This window comes from Oncorhynchus mykiss, chromosome 16 (assembly GCF_013265735.2).
Source record: "Oncorhynchus mykiss isolate Arlee chromosome 16, USDA_OmykA_1.1, whole genome shotgun sequence".
In the NCBI taxonomy this organism is placed as follows: domain Eukaryota; kingdom Metazoa; phylum Chordata; class Actinopteri; order Salmoniformes; family Salmonidae; genus Oncorhynchus; species Oncorhynchus mykiss.
Window position 1 is genome coordinate 52,693,962 of NC_048580.1, and position 25,407 is coordinate 52,719,368.

Genomic DNA, 25,407 nt, shown 5'->3' on the forward strand with positions numbered 1-25,407 from the left:
AGTGTGGGCACAGCAAGCTCTGGTTACACAGCGCAAGCACAGTTTCATATTGCATTGGAGAGGCAGAGGGCTCCACACTTCCCGCTACACCAGTCCAGTAGCTGACCAGCTTTGCCAGTCCTCAGGGATCGAGTTTGTGGAAGGGAACCATGCCTAAAGTCAATATGCCAGGTGAGTCGTCTGGTGGGTGCCACTGCCTTTGTATTGACAGACTGCTGCCCCACTTCCAAGCCATGCCCAGGCCTGAGATTGTTGGTAGTCCTGTCATGCGGCATTGTAGCCAGTAGAACACAGATTTCCAGAGTGCAGTATTTTATATATGAAAACGTAGTTCTTTCGTAAATAGCCTTTATTCAAGTACAATGATTTCTCGCTCTAATCATAATCTTCCAGGGTTTATATTTATTTAAAAGCTTGTTATTAAAGGGTGACTGCACTTCCTGATTAAACCTAGTGTTTCAACAATGATCATTAAGAAATGCTAGCAAGTTCATTTTGCGTGACCTGGGTGGGCTGGGTTTGCTTATTTTTGACCATTCCATTGGTCATCCTAAGGAGAGGTCTCTGCCCACCCGGGGCACCGGGCCATGCAAAGCGAACCTGAGTTGTCTTTTAACAGAAAACCACCACACATGTTAATAGGCAAAAGGGGGAATTAATTGTTGACATAATTGTCATCCAAACCAAATCCTCAAGTAAGTCATGAAGCAGTGACTAACCATACTCCGTTTTGGACGAGACTGACTTTACGACCAAAATGATCCTATTTACACTTTGTAGTACATTTTGACACTAGTATAAATGTTTGGCTCCTATCGATGCCATATAGGCCAGTAAAGGGCAGTTGACCTTTAATAGACTACCCATATTTTATTGTGAACGTCAAACTCTAAATATGTGTTGGTAACTCTAATTTGATGGTCACTTACCTCTGCTGATTTGTCCCCTCGTGTTTTGTCAGAATCATTTTTCTTTCAGACAATCCATTCAGAAATGTTAATTGTAAAGATTTATAAAGGATAAAAGTTCCTAATCTCAATTTGACTCAATATCAGAAAGCCTTGATATGTTGACTGACAAATCCAGTCGCACCAGGTCATGAGCACAGACTAGCCAACTGTTCAGGTGATAAATTCCCATTGAGGCACTTGTTTGTCTGTCAGTACCACTCTGACGTTATAATTGGTGGGCAGAGAATTGGCTTGACAGCTTTAATACGAAGTCATTAAGGCGTAATTTGAACCTCTACCTATGGACAAGCAATCCAAAATTACAAAATACTTCAGAGTGTTGGGGAGTCTTCCCAGGTCCAGTATTTCTGTAACATATAGACATGACTATATGTTATATTGAACATGGATGTGGACCACTACAGTTGAAGTCGGAAGTTTACATACACCTTAGCCAAATACATTTAAACTCAGTTTTTCACAATTCCTGACATTTAATCCTCGTAAAAAATTAGAATCACCACGTTATTTTAAGAATGTGAAATGTCAGAATAATAGTAGAGAGAATTATTTATTTCAGCTTTTATCTATTTCATCACATTCCCAGTGGGTCAGAAGTTTACATACACTCAATTAGTGTTTGGTAGCATTGCCTTTAAATTGTTGAACTTGGGTCAAACGTTTCAGGTAGCCTTCCACAAGCTTCCCAATAAGTTGGGTGAATTTTGGCACATTCCTCCTGACAGAGCTGGTGTAACTGAGTCAGGTTTGTTGGCCTCCTTGCTTGCACACGCATTTTCAGTTCTGCCCACACATTTTCTATAGGATTGATATCAGGACTTTATGATGGCCACTCCAATACCTTGACTTTGTTGTCTTTAAGCCATTTTTGCCACAACTTTGGAATTATGCTCGGGGTCATTGTCCATTTGGAAGACCCATTTGTGACCAAGCTTTAACTTCCTGACTGATGTCTTGAGATGTTGCTTCAATATATCCACATCATTGTCTTTCCTCATGATGCCATCTATTTTGTGAAGTGCACCAGCCCCTGCTGCAGCAAAGCACCCCCACAACATGATGCTGCCACCCCCGTGCGTCCTGTTTGGGATGGTTTTCTTCAGCTTGCAACCTCCCCCTTTTTCCACGAAACATAACAATGGTCATTTTGGCCAAACAGTTCTATTTTTGTTTCATCAGACCAGAGGACATTTCTCCAAAAAGTACGATCTTTGTCCCCATGTGCAGTTGCAAACCGTAGTCTGGCTTTTTTAATGGCAGTTTTGGAGCAGTGGCTCCTTCCTTGCTGAGCGTCCTTTCAGCTTATGTCATTATAGGACTCGTTTTATTGTGGATACATTTGTACCTGTTTCCTCCAGCATCTTCACAAGATCCTTTGCTGTTGTTCTGGGATTGATTTGCACTTTTCACACCAAAGTACGTTCATCTCTAGGAGACAGAATGCATCTCCTTCCTGAGCGGTATGACGGCTGCGTGGTCCCATGGTGTTTATACTTACGTACTATTGTTTGTACAGATGAACGTGGTACCTTCGGGCATTTTGAAATTTTTCCCAAGGATGAACCAGGCTTGTGGAGATCTACAAAAACAATTCTGAGGTCTTGGCTGATTTCTTTTGATTTTCCCAAGAGGCACTGGTTTTGAAGGTATGCCTTGAAATACATCCACAGGTACACCTCCAATTGACTGAAATGATGTCAATTAGCCTATCAGAAGCTTCTAAAGCCATTACATAATTTTCTGGAATTTTCCAAGCTGTTTAAAGGCACAGTCAACTTAGTGTATGTAAACTTCTGACCCACTTTAATTGTGATACAGTCAATGATAATTGAAATAATCTGTCTGTAAACAATTGTTGAAAAAATGACTTGTGTCATGCACAAAGTAGATGTCCTAACCGACTTGCCAAAACTATAGTTTGTTAACAAGAAATTTGTGGAGTGGTTGAAAAAAATGTTTTAATGATTCCAACCTAAGTGTATGTAAACTTCCGACTCAACTGTATGTGTGTGATGCCTTTTAAGCTGTGTTTAGACAAGTAGCCCATTTCTGATATTTTTTGTTCTTAGGCTATTGTTATCCAAACATTATGTTAAACAGCTGGGTCATGTGATGTCTTCCTTGGAATACCAGTTCTGAATAGAACTGTATCATCACCATCAGCACCCTGTAAGACTAACAAGTTACTGAGTGTAATTCTAATCATAAGAGGGCATTGTTGCCTAACAGAAAATCTGCAGAATTGCTCCAGCAATATATTCAAGGCATGGTCATGGCATTCCGCCAAGGTCTGGAATCCTTCCATAAGATCTCGAAGTAACTCCTTGTGTCTCCCAGTGATGCTCCTAGATAGGAGATGGCGTTGCGGAGCTGGTCCGAGTCTGTTGAGTCAGTCATGGCCAGTTCGTACTATCAAGGCTCAGGATAAGACCCAGATGCAGACAGTTCGATTCACAAATGTTTATTAACAAAATAGGGGTCAGGCAAATGACAGGTACAGGCAGAGGTCAGTAATCCAGGGCAGAGTCAGTAAGGTACAGAACAGCAGGCAGGCTCGGGGTCGGGGCAGGCAGAGGTCAGTAATCCAGGGCAGTGTCAGAAATGTACAGAACGGCAGGCAGGCTCGGGGTCGGGGCAGGCAGAGGTCAGAAATCCACGGCAGAGTCAGTAAGGTACAGAACAGCAGGCAGGCTCGGGGTCGGGGCAGGCAGAGGTCAGTAATCCAGGGCAGTGTCAGAAATGTACAGAACGGCAGGCAGGCTCGGGGTCGGGGCAGGCAGAGGTCAGTAATCCAGGGCAGTGTCAGAAATGTACAGAACGGCAGGCAGGCTCGGGGTCAGGGCAGGCAGAGGTCAGTAATCCAGGGCAGTGTCAGAAATGTACAGAACGGCAGGCAGGCTCAGGTAGAAAGGTCAAAACTAAAAGAACTAAACTCAGCAAAAAAAATAAACGTCCCTTTTACAGGACCCTGTCTTTCAAAGATGATTCATAAAATCCCAAATAACTTCACAGATCTTCATTGTAAAGGGTTTAAACACTGTTTCCCATGCTTGTTCAATTAAGACACTAATAGCTTACAGACGGTAGGCAATTTAGTTTTCATAACTGTGACCTTAAGAGGCCTTTCTACTGAAAAACAACCTGCTCATCTGTGTGAACGTGCCTTAGGCATGCTGCAAGAGGAATGAGGACTGCAGATGTGGTCAGGGCAATAAATTGCAATATCCATACTGTGAGATGCCTAAGACAGCGCTACAGAGAAACAGGACAGACAGCTGATTGTCCTTGCAGTGGCAGACCACGTGTAACAACACCTGCACAGGATCAGTACATCCGAACATCACACCTGCAGGACAGGTATAGGATGACAACAACAACTGCCCGAGTTACACCAGGAATGCACAACCCCTCCGTCAGTGCTCAGACTGTCCGCAATTGTCTGAGAGATGCTGGACTGAGGGCTTGTCGGCCTGTTGTATGGCAGGTCCTCACCAGACATCACTGGCAGCAATGTCGCCTATGGGCACAAACCCACCATCGCTGAACCAGACAGGACCGGAAAAAAGTGCTCTTCACTGACGAGTCGCGGTTTTGTCTCACCAGGGGTGATGGTCGGATTCGCGTTTATCGTCGAAGGAATGAGCGTTACACTGAGTTCTGTACTCTGGAGCAGGATCGATTTGGAGGTGGAGAGGCCGTCATGGTCTGGGGTGGTGTGTCACAGCATCATCGGACTGAGCTCGTTGTCATTGCAGGCAATCTCAATGCTGTGCATTACAGGGAAGACATCCTCTTCCCTCATGTGGTACCCTTCCTGCAGGCTCATCCTGACATGACCCTCCAGCATGACAATGCCACCAGCCATACTGCTCGTTCTGTGCGTGATTTCCTGCAAGACAGGGATGTCAGTGTTCTGCCATGGCCAGCGAAGAGCCCGGATCTCAATCCCATTGAGCACGTTTGGGACCTGCTGGATTGGAGGGTGAGGGCTAGGGCCATTCCCCCAGAAATGTCCAGGAACTTGCAGGTGCCTTGGTGGAAGAGTGGGTTAACATCTCACAGCAAGAACTGGCACATCTGGTGCAGTCCATGAGGAGGAGATGCACTGCAGTACTTAATGCAGCTGGTGGCCACACCAGATACTAACTTTTACTATTGATTTTGACCCCCCCTTTGTTCAGGAACACATTATTCCATTTATGTTCGTAACATGTCTGTGGAACTTGTTCAGTTTATGTCTTTGTTGTTGAATCTTGGTATGTTCATACAAATATTTACACGTTAAGTTTGCTGAAAATAAATGCAGTTGACAGTGAGAGGACGTTTCTTTTTTTGCTGAGTTTAGAAAACAGGGACTAGAGAGAAAAAGCACACGGGATAAAACACGCTGGTAGACTTGACGAGACAAGACAAACTAGCAACAGACCAACAAAAAACACTGATATAAATGCACAGGGGATAATGTGGGAAATGGGTGACACCTGGAGGGGGGTGGAGACAAGCACAAGAGAGGTGAAACAGATTAAAAACATTTTTTCTTCATCCAAGGATAACGTATAGAGCAGGAGTACTCAAGTACTATTTGAGAAGTTCCGTTCACACACATTTCCTAGGTGGCAAACGTCTGGATGGATAATGTCAATTATCGGCGTAGTAACAGACCCCCACCTCGCCAACCCATGCAACCCCAAACTCTTCACACCCCTTTTGTTGGAGAGAAAATGTTATTGTTTTAAAGCTCATTTTCTGCAATTCTATGCATTCTTCCATGTCTAATGTGTGTTTATATTATTTTTAATTGTTTTATTTACCGGCCTATTGACCCTGTTCTGGGTCCGGATCCGGTCCGCCAGTTGAGTATAAGGGGGTATAGAGAATAAATTAATCAAAGGTGGCCTGTCTCAGTGAGTCACTGTACATGGGAATGCATGACAGGAAACTCAACAGACACGATGCTCTTGGTTCTCCAGACTTGTTTGTGCTGTGAAGGGATGAGTAAATGTTTTCTTTCCCCCGTTCCCTGAATGTTGGGAATCTCATGGATGATTCTACTCTTTGCATGGATCTTAGAGATACAACATTAATAATTCCGTTAAGCCTACTACTAGACTAAAATGCATGCTCAATAGAGAATCTATATTAAAAGTTGGGTTTAAAGGAGAAGTTCAGTATTTTACAACTCAACGTTGGATGGTTCCTCACCTTGAAAGTAGTCTATGGGCTAGGAGATACTGTAATCCATAGTTCGGTTTTCATTACAGCTACTACAAACTTCAGCTAACTTTAGCCAACGCTAGCTAAAACTCCATGTAAGTGATAGGGGTACATTCCATAAGGGTACATTCCATAGGGGTACATTCATAGGGGTACATTCATAGGGGTACATTCCATAGGGGTACATTCATAGGGGTACATTCATGCAATGTAAAATAAAATTTTTAAAAAAAATAAGAAAAGGCCAAATCACCACATCAAACCAAGTTGATTTGAAATAATTTGGCCATGGATTTTAGAAAATTGAATGCATGCCCCTATCATTTTGATTTTATCTAGCATTGGCTAAATTTAACTTAAGTTTTTAATAGCTGGTAAAAAACAAACAAACAAACCATAGATTACAGTTAATCTTGGCCCATATGCTACTGTCAGGGGGAGGAGGAACCATCTAACATTAGAAATTAACCAGTGTCTGACTGACCACTATTTTAGAACCAAGACATACTGTTTTGCAATAACCTTAATTTAAACGTAACATGTTCCCTAAATATTGTGATTCATATTCTACCAAAAACAATGACCTTACTTACTTCTGTAAGTAATTTCATGCTTGTTAATTAATGTTTAACCTCGATAAACATCCATTGCCACTTTAGATGATTTTGTTGTGTCTTTTCAGTCATGTTGTGATTCATTGTTAGTATTTTATCAACACATTCATGAGTTAACTCAATTGACTTTCATTATGTTCATTATCTCATGCTGAATCCTTGGATGGTTACATGTTGCATCTCTAAATGGGGAAAGGGTTTTCCGTCGTTTGATCAAATAAAACAGACCAGGGAAGGGTGTCTCATTCATTTTAATGTGTATTAACATTATCTAACTCATTCATTTAATCCGTAACCTGACTTTTATTTTGTTTCATTGGTTGCCTTTTGGTTTATCCTCTTCTCTCCTGCTGTGGAATGCAGTATCAGGTCAAAGTAAGTATGAAGGGTGAGAAGAAGACAGCAATCCTAGAGTAGCCTGACCCTGCGTCTATGTCCCACCATTGAAATGTGTGACTGCCAACATTCATTCACTCACTTATTTGTCATAGAATAGAGTTTGCAGTGGATGCTAGACAAATGAATGAGTCAATAACTGTATCAGTCTGATGGTGCATGAGGTTTCTGGGCCTTGTTGAGTCCAGAGATACTCTGACTCCATGAACAAGATAGGCCAAGAGTTTCTGCAGTTGTGTAGTATCACAGCCTCTTTTATCTTGTTTGGCTCTAGAAGGCTGTTTTTTTTGTACTGTATATATTTGATGTATCAGTAGAGCAAGCCTTTGAGTGTTTATGTGAGTCGTCGGGCCCTATTGTTTGTGCTGGATTACTGTAGCTCTGTGTGCATGGAACCTTGTGTTACCAGTCCAAGCTAGTGATCAGAGCTGTGGGAGTTGACGTTGGACCAAGTTCTGCTTGGTCTTATACACACACAAAGCATGCGCTGCTGGAGAGTGTTTTCAACTGCAGTAAGGTATGTCTAATGTTTCCCTCTGTGGTACTACCTTGTTGTTTACAAGATCATTTCAAGCAATCATTTAAATCATGATGGATTTGACCATCCTAGCTTTCTTGATCATTCACACCTGTTGTATCTATGCTGTTGATGGCTTGTTTCATGTTCAGTGCTTGTTTCAGCGCTCCATGTTGTCCATTTCATTGCATCATGTCCTGTGTAGTGCACTTAAAAGCTTTTGGGAAACAAAATGTGATATGGCATATGACATAAGAAAAGTGCACACTTAGTAACTTGTAACTTGTATTACCTTACAGCAAAACGGGGTTTGTAACACGTTTGTAAATGTTTCTGCCAGAGACCGATGAGCACATGCGTGCCTTTGCAGAGGAAGTCTTTGCATCTGAGACCAAAGGTGAGGGCGTCCGTGATGAGATTTCCTTGTTTGAAGAGCAAGATGACTGTCCCATCCTTAAACAGGAAATGGCCTACCACCTGCAGACTGAAGAAGATACTGAGAAACGGTGAGTATTAGCAGAGAGGAAGATGTGAAATAGAGGGTTTACTCCTGATATAAGTGGACGCACATGGCATTTCATCAACTTATATACACTACCGTTCAAAAGTTTGTCCTTGTTATAGAAAGAAAAGCACATTCTTTGTCCATTAAAATAACAGTGTAGACATTGTTAATGTTGTAAATGACTGTTGTAGCTGGAAACAACAGATTTTTTTAATGGAATATCTACATAGGCATACAGAGGCCCGTTATCAGCAACCATCACTCCTGTTGTGTTAACTAATCGTTGTGTTAACGTTGTGTTAACTAATCCAAGTTTACAATTTTAAAAGGCTAATTGATCATTAGAAAACCCTTTTGCAATTATGTTAGCACAGCTGAAAACTGTTGTTCTGATTAAAGAAGCAATAAAACTGGCCTTCTTTAGACTAGTTGAGCATCTGGAGCCTCATCATTTGTGGGTTCAATTATTGGCTCGAAATGGCCAGAAACAAATAACTTTCTTCTGAAACTCGTCAGTCTATTCTTGTTCTGAGAAATGAAGGCTATTCGATGTGAGAAATTGCCAAGAAACTGAAGATCTCGTACAACGCTGTGTACTACTCCCTTCTCAGAACAGCGCAAACTGGCTCTAACCAGAATAGAAAGAGGAGTGGGAGGCCCCGGTGCATAACTGAGCAAGAGCACAAGTACATTCGAGTGTCTAGTTTGATAAAGCGCTGTTCTGTGAAGGGAGTAGTACACAGCGTTGTACGAGATCATCAGTTTCTTGTAAATTTCTCTCATGGAATAGCCTTCATTTCTGTGGTAAACACGGGCTTAGATCTTATACGTTTTGTTCTATGATCATCTTCATCAGATAACGTAACTTTTTGTGAATTTTGAAGCATGTACATAATTGTGAAAAGCACGTAAAGCACAAAGGCTTCATAATTCATAAAGGTCATGGTAACTGACTTATATTAAAGGACAAAACTTAAGATTTCCTAAGCCTGTGTTAACCTCGGCGTTTATCTCAAAAACCATAGGAATGGCTGAACGAACCAGAGGTAACTCGTTTCTGTTTTTTAGGACTACAACAAGCTCTATGTCACGCTTGAATGGTGATGAACAAATTCAATTCAGTCAGTCGTTCTAATGACATTAGCTACCGCCAGCGACGTGATACAAATGCCCAGTGGGAAGCACTTCGAAAACAGACCTTTGCACTGGTCATTCGCACCAGCTTGTCGTTACGTTAGCTAATCAAATCAAACTTTAATCAAATCAAACTTTATTTGTCACATGTGCCGAGTACAACAAGTGTAGACCTTACTGTGAAATGCTTACTTACAAGCCCTTAACCAACAGTGCAGTCCAAGAAGAGTTAAGAAAATATTTACCAAATAAACTCAAAAAGTAACACAATAACGAGGCTATTTACAAGGGGTACCGAGTCAGTGTGTTGGGGTACAGGTTAGTTGAGGTCATTTGTACATGTAGGTTGGGGTGTCAATGTAGCAGCAGTGTACAAAACAAATGGAGAGGGAGTGTCAAATGAAATAGTCCGGTGGCCATTTTATTAATTGTTCAGCAGACTCATGGCTTGGGGGTAGAAGCTGTTAAGGAGCCTTTTGGTCCTGGAATGGGCGCTCCAGTACCACTTGCAATGCGGTAGCAGAGAGAACAGTCTACGACTTTGGTGACTGCAGTCTCTGACAATTTTATTGGCTTTCCTCTGACACTGCCTATTATATAGGTCCTGGATGGCAGGAAGCTTGGCCCCAGTGATGTACTGGGCCGTATGCACTACCCTCTGTAGCACCTTACGGTCAGATCCCGAGCAGTTGCCATACCAGGCAGTGATGCAACCGGTCACGATGCTCTTGAAGGTGCAGCTGTAGAACTTTTAATTGGCATGTCACGGTGATATCCAGATGGAGACCAATACAAGTTATTTCTCCCTCGCCGATTGAACTAAATATCACTTTATATTATCAGTTTTATCTAGCGCCATTCTGCTGTTGTTGCCAAGCCAGCTAATCAGCATAAACTAACTAGCTGGGATGGGCTCATCAGGACGACGGTATAACTGACTGAACCGAATCCATTCGTCTCAGCTGGGTGACATATGTCATCAATTTGGGTGTACCAGGCATGTCCAATATGTCTCGCCCTTTACCTTATCACTAAATCCACTCTTTGTCTGTCGCACCTCCCCTGTTGCTCGGCAGTAAGAAGAGACTACAAAAGTGTCGCACCATGACTTTGCCTCCGTCCATGAGTGACCAGGCCAGGAAGGTGCTGGCACCTGTGGCGGAGGTGTTGATGGACACCCCAACCTACCTAGAAGTGCCTGACTTCCAGAGAGTGGCCATCATTGGAGACTACGCCTCTGGGGTAATATATCTTAGCTATGTAGCCTATGTTTCTCTCTTATCCAGGTTAGACTTATTGAGATCAAATCCCCTTTGCAAGAGAGACCTGGTCCAACAGGATGGACCCGCTCATAAATGCATACATAACACACTATCTATGCTGCCTCCTCCCTCTCCCCCTCAAATAGCAGTAAATGTCTTGTGGCTCAGGTGTGAACTTGACCACTATGGCTAGTATGTGTCTCTGGGTCTGGGTCATTAACCTCTTGTAGGGAAGCCCCCTCAAGGAATAGATCCCTCTACACTGGAGACTAGGAGCCCACAGCAGAAATCATTAGGAGGACGTGGGGCCTGCTTATCAAACTGTTCACTTTCCCCTCTGCCAACTTAAGCATTACTACATAACCCACTTATGAATATTATCAAATTATTTGGTCCCATTGTAAACTGACAACTTGCTGACAATTATCCATTTGTGTTAGATCAGTGATTACTTCAAGGGATGGAAGGATGCTTTTTTTTTAAAGTATTGGAACAGGGCACTTATTCCATCATTCCCCTCGCTACTCATAGGTGACCATGGATGACTTTGAGCTTTCCTGTAAGGGTGTGTACCGTGCTCTGACCATCAGAGAGAAGTACATGAGGCTGGCCTACCAGCGCTTCCCCCTCACCACATCCCAGTACCTGAGGGACATTGAGGGAGAGCCCTTTAAGCCTGAACACTCCGTGCAACCAGGTAAGTGAATAGGCTGGCAAGTGTGAATGTAAATGTCTGGGGTATGCATGCAGTAGTTTCTCGTGACAGATGATTACTGCCAAGAAAGTATCTAACAGCTACCATTTTGTTTGCCAGTCTTCACATCCCCACCCAAGGAGGGCGAGGACCCCTTCAACACCAAGTTCCTGCCCGAAAACCTGAGCTGGGTAGCGCGTATGAAGGACGGTGTCATCTACGTGTACAAAGACGCAGCAGAGGCCGACCAACACAAACCCATCGAGAACATGCCCGGCCCCCACTACGAAACCTTCATCGACGACATGAACTTCCTCATTGCTCTGATTGCACAGGGCCCAACGTGAGTTTTACTGCACAATGAGAGGTCAACTCCAACCTAATCTCATTACAAGACACTTCCGGCCAAATGCGAAGAGTCTGGTGGACCAAAGCGAAAAACTTGGCCTTGGTTAGCCAATACAGAACTTATTCGATGAGGTTTAACGGCGGTTGGCATCATATACATTTTGCATTACCGCCACCTACTAGACTGGAGTACAACTCCCTTATACTTTGCTTGAAAGAATAAATAAATAAACAAGTACCCTACCATCTAACACTACACTCACAAAAAAATACAAATAATACAAAAGGACACCACACTTCTCTACTATTTAAATCGATTAAGTCCTACCTCAGGCCAACAACCTGAAAGGATGGGACACCACCACTTAACACACTCTGTAACTCTTCTGATGTCAAGTCTCGCACACCCAAATACCTCTCTGCAGCTGCCACCACAACCTCAATTTTCTGTGACTTACGTTCCATCCCTGCAGGACAGTTGATAACCATTGCTGTAAATGCAAAAAATCCAATCTTACGGAATAATATATATCACTTGTTGTCCTATCCTTCTGTACTGGTACAGATCTACTACTCACACCACTCCTCCCAGGATCCCTCCTCTTTGACCCATCTTCCTCTGCTTTCTTCACTGCCTCAGCATATGACAACTTCTGCATTACTCTAACCCTGGAAACCTCAGCCTGCCTCTCTCACACAGGACATTTCTGACCCCCACCCCCATGGGCACCCCTACAATTAACACATACCACTACTTTCCCCAATGCTATACATTCCTTTGTCTCATGCCCTTCTGCACACTTCTCACACCTAGGAACCTCCCTCCTACACACTGCTGACACATGCCCATAAGCTTGACACCTGTAACAATGTAATGTATTCAGCACAAAGGTTCGTACAGGATAACTTATACAGTGGGGCAAAAAAGTATTTAGTCAGCCACCAATTGTGCAAGTTCTCCCACTTAAAAAGATGAGAGAGGCCTGTAATTTTCATCATAGGTACACTTCAACAATGACAGACAAAATGAGAAAAATCCAGAAAATCACATTGTAGGATTTTTTATGAATTTATTTGCAAATGATGGTGGAAAATAAGTATTTGGTCAATAACAAAGGTTTATCTCAATGCTTTGTGATATAGCCTTTGTTCGCAATGACAGAGGTCAAACGTTTTCTGCAAGTCTTCACAAGGTTTTCACACACTGTTGCTGGTATTTTGGCCCATTCCTCCATGCAGATCTCCTCTAGAGCAGTGATGTTTTGGGGCTGTTGATGGGCAACACGGACTTTCAACTCCCTCCAAAGATTTTCTATGGGGTTGAGATTTGGAGACTGGCTAGGCCACTCCAGGACCTTGAAATGCTTCTTACGAAGCCACTCCTTCGTTGCCCGGGCGGTGTGTTTGGGATCATTGTCATGCTGAAAGACCCAGCCCTGTTTCATCTTCAATGCCCTTGCTGATGGAAGGAGGTTTTCACTCAAAATCTCACGATACATGGCCCCATTCATTCTTTCCTTTACACGGATCAGTCGTCCTGGTCCCTTTGCAGAAAAACAGCCCCAAAGCATGATGTTTCCACCCCCATGCTTCACAGTAGGTATGGTGTTCTTTGGATGCAACTCAGCATTCTTTGTCCCCCAAACACGACGAGTTGAGTTTTTACCAAAAAGTTATATTTTGGTTTCATCTGACCATATGACATTCTCCCAATCTTCTTCTGGATCATCCAAATGTTCTCCAGCAAACTTCAGACGGGCCTGGACATGTACTGGCTTAAGCAGGGGGACACGTCTGGCACTGCAGGATTTGAGTCCCTGGCGGCGTAGTGTGTTACTGATGGTAGCCTTTGTTACTTTGGTCCCAGCTCTCTGCAGGTCATTCACTAGGTCCCCCCGTGTTGTTCTGGGATTTTTGCTCATCGTTCTTGTGATCATTTTGACCCCACGGGGTGAGATCTTGCGTGGAGCCCCAGATCGCGGGAGATTATCAATGGTCTTGTATGTCTTCCATTTCCTAATAATTGCTCCCACAGTTGATTTCTTCAAACCAAGCTGCTTACCTATTGCAGATTCAGTCTTCCCAGCCTGGTGCAGGTCTACAATTTTGTTTCTGGTGTCCTTTGACAGCTCTTTGGTCTTGGCCATAGTGGAGTTTGGAATGTGACTGTTTGAGGTTGTGGACAGGTGTCTTTTATACTGATAACAAGTTCAAACGGATGTCATTAATACAGATAACGAGTGGAGGACAGAGGAGCCTCTTAAAGAAGAAGTTACAGGTCTGTGAGAGCCAGAAATCTGGCTTGTTTGTAGGTGACCAAATACTTATTTTCCACTATAATTTGCAAATATATTCATTAAAAATCCTACAATGTGATTTTCTGGATTTTTTTTCCTCATTTTGTCTGTCATAGTTGAAGTGTACCTATGATGAAAATTAAAGGCCTCTCTCATCTTTTTAAGTGGGAGAACTTGCACAATTGGGGGCTGACTAAATACTTGTTTGCCCCACTGTATATCCTAACATCACTTTGTCGGGCAAAGACTCAACATCAAAATTCAAAAGAACAGACAATGACTCTTTTGTTTCACCACTCACGCCACCCTGTCTGCGAAGAGCATCACAAACTCTGGGAATCTTCCCCTTCAGTTGGTCAACTTTTACATGTCCTGCTACCCCAGTAATTACTCCATTCAATGGTACCCTTTTCTCGAGATCAAAACAATTCAAATTTTTTGCCCCCATTAGTTTAATGCGGAGCACCTTCTGCCTCTGACCAGCAGAAACACAAACAATTATCAAAAGACCACTTCTGGTTACCCTCGCCAATTCCACAGCACCCAACTCACGCACCCTGAAACCACAAATGGATCAGCCAAAAGGCCAGGGGCCACTTTTTCCAAAAACTTCACTCCTACTGTCACAGACTCATTTTATCCTGACCCTTAGCGCAAGCCTCGGGCTCCGATACTTTGACCTAATTCACTTCCATTTGTCCTCCTGTCTTCAGCTCACTCTGCTTACACTTTCTACCATTCTTCTTTAAAAAACCATCTCCCTTTTTCTTGCTATTTTTAACCTACTCAAGCTCACCCTCTTCCTCCCTCTCTCTCTTAGACCTCCTCTGCCTGTCTTTTTCCCTCCATTCCTCCTCCATATTCCAAGCATACGTCTCCTTATGATAATACTGCACTGACAAGTATATGTCTCCTTGTGATAATACTGCACTGACAAGTATGCGTCTCTTTATGATAATACTGCACTGACATCCTGACATACATCTTGATCTTGCCTTCTCAAGGGATGCCATTTAACCAACTGTCACAATCTCCGTATAATCAACACAAACCCCTCGGGATCACCAATACAGAATGATCAGGAGAAACTCCTGACACACAGGCATTGGCTTAATCTACCAACCAATCATCTCCCACAACCCCTTCCTCTTCACCCTCCCCGGTACGTGTCTTGTGCGCAACACAAGTTCCTGCCTGGGTCTTGCCTCCATTTGGAGCCACGCCAAGCAGTCGTGTGATTCGTTAATATAATTACAAATACTTTAATCAGTGAGGTCACGCCCATTGAATTCTGTTGTCACTCCCACTAAGCTAACTTGTAAACGTTGATGTTTTTACATTTTTAGTCATTTAGCAGACGTGCTTATCCAGAGCGACTTTGAGTGCATACATTTTCCTATTTGTTCATACGAGTCCCCCATGGGAGTCAAACCCACAACCCTGGCGTTGCAAGTGCCATGCTCTACCAACTGAGCTCACGGTACTGTGTCCTATGCTTATCTGCACTTAGTCCAAGAATGTACTCTTAAGGGGTGTAGGCGAGCCTACCATTACTCCTTAAGGTCCTAACTCTATAAAGGTGTGTAGTAATTGTTTTTTTGAAAATGATTTCTCGTTGATATTAAAGATATGTTCAGACAGAGCTTCGAGCTATGCGTGTTCATGTTCAGACAGAGCTTCGAGCATTTTAACACATAAGTCTCCCTAGAAGAGGATACCGTCATCAATAGACGCTAAAGGTACTTAGCATCTATGAATTTGGTAATATGTGCTGTGTGCAATAGCCTGGGAGCGAGGTTAACTCCAACCCAGCAGAGTCACAGTAGTGTGTATGTGGTGGCTTTTGATCCAACCCTGCTTAAACACTTGCATCAAGTGACCTAGGCTGCGTTTACACAGCCAGACCATTTCTGATCTTTTTTTTTCTTTCCACTAATTGGTCTTTTGACCAATCAGATCAGCTTTTGCCAATAATTGGGCAAAAGATTAGAATTGGGCTACCTGTGTAAATGCAGCCTTATGGCTGGTCTGGAACAAATGATCCAACATATGGACTACATATCACACCATGAAATGCCTAACAACTTTACAAGATCCACATGACATTTATGTCTGTCTTTCCTGGGTGGCAGTAAGACATACAGTCACCGTCGTCTGAAGTTCCTCATGTCCAAGTTCAACGTGCATGAGATGCTGAACGAGATGGAGGAGATGAAGGAGCTGAAGCTGAACCCCCATAGGGACTTCTACAACTGCAGGAAGGTAGATAGCTGCCACCTTACAAAACATATTAGTATTGGCCTAGCTTATTAAACATAAAACCTCTTGGTGTAATGGTTAAGGTGCTGGCTTAACACACATGCATAACCAGACATTGATTTATTGATTGGAAATTACAGAACAATTACTAGGATTTTCTGCCTGTAGCAACAATAGTGGATAATTCTGAAAATACCGGTAAAAGCAGGTTTTGACTAGGTAGTATACAGTTTGTCAGAGTGTACTTTTTGTAGCCGGTTAGGAGAATTAGATTAAAGTTAGGAAAATCACATTTTTGGCATTTTTGGCAAAAAAACACATTTTTGGCATCAATTTGACATAAGCTGTATCCTCCCTAGTCATGAACGTAAAAGCACAGTGCCTCCATTTCTGCACCTAGACATTTGGGCCCTAGACATGGTCAATCGCAGAGCACATTCAACACTGAAAAGAACTGCCTGTCACAGGGAAATATTCACCCTGTTACACCAGTTTAATTTCATTGATAAAAATGACAGCAATAACAAAATTACAAAAAAGACCTTTCAACAGATATCTTATAATTGTGAATGCAAAAGACGTCTATGGGCTTTAGAGTAGGCTACTTTAACTTCCTACAACCTGGGTGCGACTTCCGCTTCTGCTTGCAAATAGCACATGTTGTGTGCTCTGCTCCCCCTGTTGTTCAAGCAGTGTCAGTACACCACAAAGAGAACTCATAATAACTTGTAAGTAACTCATAACTATTTTTTCTCATAACTCCTGTGTGTGCTGTTGTAGGTAGACACCCACATCCATGCAGCTGCCTGCATGAACCAGAAGCACCTCCTGCGCTTCATCAAGAAGTCATACAGGGTGGACGCTGACCGTGTAGTGCAAAATATTAAGGGCAAAGATGTGACCATGAAGGAACTGTTTGCCAACCTCAACCTACACCCCTATGATCTCACTGTCGATTCCCTGGATGTGCACGCTGTGAGTCCTACCTCTAGCTAGTGTAGCGTTCAAAGGGGAAATGCAGTCCTGTGGCCAAAGTGAAAGTGTGATACGACCTCCTGTGTAATAAAGTTCCAGACCTCTTGGCAGAAGCCGTAGATTGCTTATATAGTCAAATGCATATAGTGAAACAATATGCAGCTTTGATATTTGTATTATTTTTCCATTGCCAGTGTGTACATTCCCTGGTCTTACATGCTCCTCTCACCCTCTTCTCTCAAGGGCAGACAAACCTTTCAGCGTTTTGACAAGTTCAATGCCAAGTACAACCCTGTGGGAGCCAGTGAGCTGCGTGACCTGTACATGAAAACAGAGAACCACATCGACGGAGAGTACTTTGCCAGGATCATTAAGGTTAGACTGCTATGGCTGAGTTAGTATCCCTTTTGTAAACACTGCTTAATTACTAATTCTCCGTTTTTTTTCGCACCCAGGAAGTGGCATCTGACCTGGAGGATGCCAGGTACCAATATGCTGAGCCCCGTCTTTCCATCTATGGCTGTAATCCTAACGAGTGGACCAAGCTCTCCGGCTGGTTCAACAAGCATAGAGTCTTCTCCCCTCAACTCAAGTGGATGATTCAAGTGCCCAGGATCTAGTAAGTTCTATCCCTCTGTTCATCAGTGAATGTACTTCCCTCTTTCTGTACCCTTTTTACGATTAGATTCTTCAGGACGTGTTAGAAATACTTGTTTGGCAAACACAGTAAAAAATTATACTATTTTATGAGCGTCATGTTGGCACTCAAAGTAAAAAACAAAACCTGAACAGAATATATTTTTAAACGCCTCTCTAAATAATGATATTTGTGCATTTAGAATAATGTCTGACTAACTTCTAACTGCTCATTCTCTGTACTTCCACCTCAGTGACATCTTTAGAGGCAGGAACTTTGTGCCCCACTTTGGAAAGATGCTGGAGAACATCTTCATGCCTATTTTCCAGGCCACCATCGAACCCCACGCCAACCCTGAGCTCAGCATCTTCCTCAAGCATGTGAGTAAGACTGGCATGAGAGACCAGGGATAAAGGAGGTTTACATGTTTTATTTATAATTTCAAGGGGTATTTCACTCGAATGTCCTAATTCATGATTGTTCTCCAGCCTTGATGGAAATGTTTTCAGAAGGGAGAAATTAGATTTTTTAAATTTGACATTTTCAATCACTTTATAAAAAGAAAGATTGGTATGTCGAAAAAGTATTGAATTTCAAGGCAATCTCTTAATTCTCCATCTTTCTCTATTCTGTAGGTGACAGGATTCGACAGTGTGGATGACGAGTCCAAGCACAGTGGTCACATGTTCTGCACCAAGAGCCCCAAGCCAGAGGAGTGGGACATTGTCAAGAACCCCTCCTACAGCTACTACATCTACTACATGTATGCCAACATCACTATGATCAACCAGCTACGCAAGTGAGTATCACATGTCAAATCACAATCCACATGTCCTTCAAGAAATTGTTTCAGAAAAAGTACAAATCAAACATGATACACCCGTGTCATTATCAGTGTCTTAGAGTGCATGGCCATCATTCTGTCTCTGAGTCTGTGTTTATGTTTGCTTCCTAGAGCTAGGGGAATGAACACCTTCCAGTTCAGGCCCCACTGTGGAGAGGCTGGAGCCGTCACCCATCTGCTGGCCTCCTTCATGACCGCTGACAACATCTCTCACGGCCTCAATCTCAAGAAGGTCAGTAACCTCGCCAAACAAAATAGCCTTCTCTCTTTGGCACCATCAACACATGACACAACTAACTCCTACGGTCTTAATGTTGATGTTTGTATTTAACACTCCCACCCAACAGAGCCCCGTGTTGCAGTACCTCTACTTCCTGGCCCAGATTCCCATTGCCATGTCTCCACTCAGCAACAACAGTCTCTTCCTGGAGTATGCCAAGAATCCTGTTCTGGAGTTCCTCAAGAAGGGCCTGATCGTCTCCCTGTCCACTGATGACCCTATGCAGTTCCACTACACCAAGGTGAGGCCAAACTGGGTTCCCGTTCGGTACTGTCTGTGTTGTGTAGGATGATATGTATGTTTGGGGCTCTCTTGGTTCATGTTGGTGCATTTCGTGCCAATCAACTGACCTAGGGTTCATTGGTTTAACCTTTAAGTTCAAAATGGCAATGGTTGATAGAGAGTAAGCAAGATGCCCAGCTCACTCTGCTCTGACTGTGTCCTCAGGAGCCCCTGATGGAGGAGTACGCCATTGCAGCTCAGGTGTTCAAGCTCAGCACCTGTGACATGTGTGAGATCTCCAGGAATAGTGTGCTGCAGAGTGGCCTGTCTAATGAGGTAACAAACCCAACAGACGACAAACAGGATAAACAATACACTGCTTCAGAGACCCACAATTTATTGTCAGTATATATATATACAGTTGAAGTCAGAAGTTTACATACACTTAGGTTGGAGTCATTAAAACTTGTTTTTCAACCACAACCACTAACAAACTATAGTTTTGACAAGTCGGTTAGGACATCTACTTTGTGCATGACACAAGTCATTTTTCCAACAATTGTTTACAGACAGATTATTTCACTTATAATTCACTGTATCACAATTCCAGTGGGTCAGAAGTTTACATACACTAAGTTGACTGTGCCTTTAAACAGCTTGGAAAATTCTAGAAAATTATGTCAAGGCTTTAGAAGCTTCTGATAGGCTAATTGACATCATTTGAGTCAATTGGAGGTGTACTTGTGGATGTATTTCAAGGCTTACCTTCAAACTCAGTGCCTCTTTGCTTGACATCATGGGAAAATCAAAAGAAATCAACCAAGACCTCAGAACAAAAATTGTAGACCTCCACAAGTATGTTTCCAAATGCCTGAAGGTACCACGTTCATCTGTACAAACAATAGTACGCAAGTATAAATACCATGGGACCACACAACCGTCATACTGCTCAGGAAGGAGATGCGTTCTGTCTCCTAGAGATGAACGTACTTTGGTGTGAAAAGTGCAAATCAATCCCAGAACAACAGCAAAGGACCTTGTGAAGATGCTGGAGAAAACAGGTACAAATGTATCTATATCCACAGTAAAACGAGTCCTATATCGACATCACCAAAAACACTCACAAACTTTTACAGATGCACAATCGAGAGCATCCTGTCGGGCTGTATCACCGCCTGGTACGGCAACTGCTCCGCCCATAACCATAAGGCTCTCCAAAGGGTAGTGAGGTCTGCACAACGCATCACCAGGGGCAAACTACCTGCCCTCCAGGACACCTACACCACCCAATGTCACCGGAAGGCCAAAAAGATAATCAAGGACAACAACCACCCGAGCCACTGCCTGTTCACCCCGCTTATCATCCAGAAGGCGAGGTCAGTACAGGTGCATCAAAGCTGGGACCGAGAGACTGAAAAACAGCTTCTATCTCAAGGCCATCAGACTGTTATACAGCCATCACTACCATTGAGTGGCTGCTGCCAACATACTGACTCCACTACAGCCACTGGAAAAATGGATGTAATAAATGTATCACTAGCCACTTTAAACAATGACACTTCATATAATGTTTACATACCCTACATTAATCATCTCATATGTATATACTGTACTCTCTACCATCTACTGCATCTTGCCATCTTGATGTAATGTATCACTAGCCACTTTAAACAATGCCATTTTATATAATGTTTACATACCCTACATTACTCATCTCATATGTATATACTGTACTCTATACCATCTACTGCATCTTGATGTAATGTATCACTAGCCACTTTAAACAATGCCATTTTATATAATGTTTACATACCCTACATTACTCATCTCATATGTATATACTGTACTCTATACCATCCACAGCATCTTGCCTATGCTGTTCTATACCATCACTCATTCATATATTTTTTTATGTACATATTCTTATTAATTCCTTTACACTTATGTGTTTAATGTAATTGTTGTGAAATTGTTAGGTTAGATTACTAGTTGGAAATTACTGAATTGTCTGAACTAGATGCACAAGCATTTCGCTACACTCGCATTAACATCTGCTAACTATGTGTATGTGAAAAATAAAGTTTGATTTGATTTGACATAACCCAAAAGGCCGCTCAGCAAAGAAGAAACCACTGCTCCAAAACCGCCATAAAAAAGACAGACTACGGTATGCAACTGCACATGGGGACAAATATCGTACTTTTTGGAGAAATGTCCTCTGGTCTGATGATACAAAATAGAACTGTTTGGCCATAATGACCATCGTTATGTTTGGAGGAAAAAGGGGGAGGCTTGCAAGCCGAAGACACCATCCCAACCGTGAAGCACGGGGGTGGCAGCATCATGTTTTGGGGGTGCTTTGCTGCAGGAGGGACTGGTGCCTTTCACAAAATAGATGGCATCATGAGGTGGGAAAAGTATGTGGATATATTTGAAGCAACATCTCAAGACACCAGCCAGGAAGTTAAAGCTTGGTCTCAAATGGGTCTTCCAAATGGACAATGACCCCAAGCATACTTCCAAAGTTGTGTCAAAATGGCTTAAGTACAACAAAGTCAAGGTATTGGAGTGGCCATCACAAAGCCCTGACCTCAATCCCGTAGAAAATGTGTGGGCAGAACTGAAAAAGCGTGTGCGAGCAAGGAGGCCTACAAACCTGACTCAGTTACACCAGCTCTGTCAGGAGGAATGGGCAAAAATTCACTCATTATTGTGGGAAGCTTGTGGAAGGCTACCTGAAACGTTTGACCCAAGTTAAATAATTTAAAGGCAATGCTACCAAATACTAATTGAGTGTATGTAAGCTTCTGATCCACTGGGAATGTGATAAAATAAATAAAAGCTGAAATAAATCATTCTCTCTACTATTATTCTGACATTTCACATTCTTAGAATAAAGTGGTGATCCTAACTGACCTAAGACAGGGAATTTTTACTAGGATTAAATGTCAGGAATTGTGAAAAACTGAGTTTAAATGTATTTGGCAAAGGTGTATGTAAACTTCCGACTTCAACTGTAAATATTTTTTACCAAGACATGCCATGATTCATGGTTAATTTCAGGCTTGTCAAGCATTTTGTTACGTTACAATACACAATAAAGCAATGTGTTGGATTACACAACACTGTCGTAGACTGCCATGGCTAAATTTTGTCTGAACCTTGTTGCCTTGGGTTTTTATCTACAGGAGAAGACTCACTTTCTGGGTGCCGACTATCTGAAGGAGGGCCCTGAGGGCAACGACATCCGCAAGACCAATGTCGCCCAGATCCGTATGGCCTATCGCTACGAGACACTGTGCTATGAGCTCAACCTCATCAAGGAGGGTCTGAAGACTGACTGATAAATCTTAGATTTAATGTTTTATGTTGACAGCCCCTGCTAAATGTATCGATTCTTTAAGACAAACCCTTATTGTGTACTAGTGTTCTCTCCATGGCAAACCACATGGTCTAATTATTAGAATGGGTCGTGTGCTTTTAGTGTTATCTTGTGGCTGTGTTCAACTCCGTTAAATGTAACATATGTTTAATTTAACATAAATGTAACATACATGTTGCATATATAGTGATCATCCTGTATGATGTATTCCATCTTTTCATTTAATTGGTTTCACTGTTCTTTTACTTGTTTATGTGAAAACACATTTCATGCTTAATGTGCCATATTGTGGGATGACACAATTACAATAAGGATTTAAAACAAATAAATAAAATGCCAAATGGTTTAATTTGATTTCTGTATGAATATCTTTTGTCAAACCAAACCATGACTGAATTGATTTGCTTAAATTGATGCCCTTGCCCGGTCAATTGCTTATTTCAGAGGGGATACAAATGACATATTCCTGTGATTGTGTCAATCTGCCTCCTCCATCCGGTCGTCGATGACAGCAGGAGCTGGTGACGTTTTAGCTCCCAGGATCAATATGGAGCCCCCTAAAAACTCTCATTTGGTTCGAGTTGTGCCACTAGCTAATTTTTTGGTGCCAGCTTATTCCTTGCTGTCCAAGATTGGTGGACGGTAGTTGGAAGAAAACATAATTTTTTGGTCTAAAATAAGACATTTTGGTGATAGCGGCTAATCAGCTAACTAGGACTAGTGTGTGGCCAACTAGCTCGCTCGCGAACTAGCGACTGAAATGGAACGCCCGATTTAGAAGGCATCGTGATTTGCTTCTGTGGGAAACAATTGTAATGAGTCAACTAAGACGGAAAATATAGGTAATACTGATGTCGAAAACTAAACCCAGGGAACAGGTCTAATTTGCTACATTACAGTACTTGATTTGCTATTTAAGAAGTTGGGTTTGCTGCAAGCGGACCTCGAAAGCAACACACTGGTAACGTTAATATATTCAGTGAATTAAAAGTAAAGCAAAATATTAACTGTCAGAGATTAGGCGTTTTGCTTGGTGTCCCCGTTATCTGGTCTCATGTTTAATTTGCTGATGAGCTGCTACTAATGATCAGTAACGTATTGCTGATCCTTTGTCACAATCAATTAATAAAAAATAAGTGCTGGTGTTATTGAAAGAAAGTCCTAAGAATGATCTTAATTTCAGCTAATTCACCAACAAACCATGCACGGTGTGATTGATATATTTTCGTTGAGTTAATCTATGGAATTAAATATCCTGGTTAGGATAATCTTAATTGGATGTAAACAGCACAACTCCTCTCTTCATGAATTTACAAATAAATTATGGCAGGCCTGCGATCAGAGAGGTATACTACAAAGCAAGATCAATGAGTTAGCTATCCCAAGGCCGATAGCGATATTGAGTCGTTTCATTTTACAATACATTCTTATCCCTAGTGTACCAGTTAGTACCTAAAACATTAAACGTTCAGGCTGCATAGGCTTCAATTTCCTCAGAAACTTTATTTAATGGGGATAAGAAAAATAAAACGGGGAAAATATTAATGCTTTCCATATGAAACACCATTTCCAGCACCATGCTAGTGGCTAAATGTTAATTCCGGATGGTGTGCATCGCGTTCAGCCAATCTGGTTGAAACTATCAGATCAAGGGTGCTTTTTCTTTTACACCTGCTGGTTGTAGCTAGATACTGTAACGACCCTGGGTTTATAAACGCGAAAATCGACGCACGAGCATGCTTTTGCGGCACAGTCGAAAGCGCGCCGGACCTCAGGCTAGAAGGTCAAGGGTTCGAGACCTGCTCGCTGCCTGTATCATTACAATACGTTTTGAGCAAAGATTATGGATATACTGACAAGATACTTGTCTCTCCGCCCCAAAAATGGGAGCCTTTGTCCACAAAGCGGCACGGCGTGCTGTCTAGCTCCCGCCTATCCTTTGGATTGGTGGATACATCTCATTATTGTTATCTTTTTTTTAATATTCGATGATGTGGTCGAAGTCAACGCCTGTATTCAATGGATAGTGAAAATATGTTACAACCCTCAGAATGGGGACCTGAGACAGTAGGATAGTAATCTGAACTGTGGTGGAAAAGTGACACTGTTTTAATAATGAAGCCAGCTCAGAACTCCCTTGATTCCTAAACCAGTGTACCCTCTTGTGTCCTGGCTGTAATTGCATCTACTACTGCATAATAAATGCCTGACATCAAAAATAAAAAAGTATCCCCTTTACTTTTAGTTCTAACTCAAAGATTTTCAACCAGTTACACTCTTCCCCTCTTTAAATTGTGTCTCCTGACATTACTCATTGTCTGTAACTGAGTGGGTTCTGTATAGGTGTTCTGTAAAGGTTTCGGATGTTAGGTCTCCACACCTGGTAGGCTGGCTGTACAAGTGTGCCATAGGTTAGTATGCCCCTTGGTCTTTGGATCTGTTGGGATCTTCTGACATTCATCCCTTCCTATACGCACTGCTGATCTGAATCAGTGAGGTCATTCATACATGTGGAGCCATTCAAATCAAACCAAAGTTTACTTGTCACGTGCGCCGAATACAACAGGTATTACAGTATTACAACCTTACGGTGAAATGCTTACTTACGGGATCTAACCAATAGCGCAAAAAAGGTGTTAGGTGAACAATAGGTAAGTAAAGAAATAAAACAACAGTAAAAAGCCAGGCTATATACAGTAGCGAGGCTATAAAAGTAGCGAGGCTACATACAGACACCGGTTAGTCAGGCTGATTGAGGTAGTATCTACATGTAGAAATGGTTAAAGTGACTATGCATATATGATGAACAGAGAGTAGCAGTAGCGTAAAAGAGGGGGTTGCGGGACACAATGTAGA

At 42.4% G+C, this 25,407-nt stretch overlaps 1 protein-coding gene across 2 annotated transcripts; it reads left to right on the forward strand.

Annotated features, from left to right (window-relative positions):
* Window positions 1-24: 24 nt before the first annotated feature.
* LOC110492254 (AMP deaminase 1) lies at window positions 25-22,905 on the forward strand. 2 transcript variants are annotated; one of them, XM_021566419.2, is made up of 16 exons: window positions 30-171; window positions 7,163-7,174; window positions 8,053-8,218; window positions 10,428-10,593; window positions 11,145-11,310; window positions 11,428-11,650; window positions 16,085-16,214; window positions 16,992-17,186; window positions 17,430-17,561; window positions 17,642-17,805; window positions 18,077-18,203; window positions 18,459-18,622; window positions 18,779-18,899; window positions 19,015-19,188; window positions 19,395-19,505; window positions 22,358-22,905. In XM_021566419.2, exons 1-16 carry the CDS (start codon window positions 150-152, stop codon window positions 22,511-22,513), a joined length of 2,229 nt encoding a protein of 742 aa, XP_021422094.1. In that variant the 5' UTR covers window positions 30-149; the 3' UTR covers window positions 22,514-22,905. The 2 variants fall into 2 exon arrangements, with proteins under 2 accessions (XP_021422095.1, XP_021422094.1); XM_021566420.2 differs by lacking the exon at window positions 7,163-7,174 and having other exon boundaries at window positions 25-171.
* Window positions 22,906-25,407: the final 2,502 nt, after the last annotated feature.

Coding starts and splice junctions, on each gene's coding strand:
- LOC110492254 (XM_021566419.2), top strand. CDS start 150: ATGCCTAAAGTCAATATGCCAG. Junction 18,204..18,458: donor TCAGCATCTTCCTCAAGCAT/GTGAGTAAGACT, acceptor TCTATTCTGTAG/GTGACAGGATTCGACAGTGT. Junction 19,506..22,357: donor AGAGTGGCCTGTCTAATGAG/GTAACAAACCCA, acceptor TTTTATCTACAG/GAGAAGACTCACTTTCTGGG.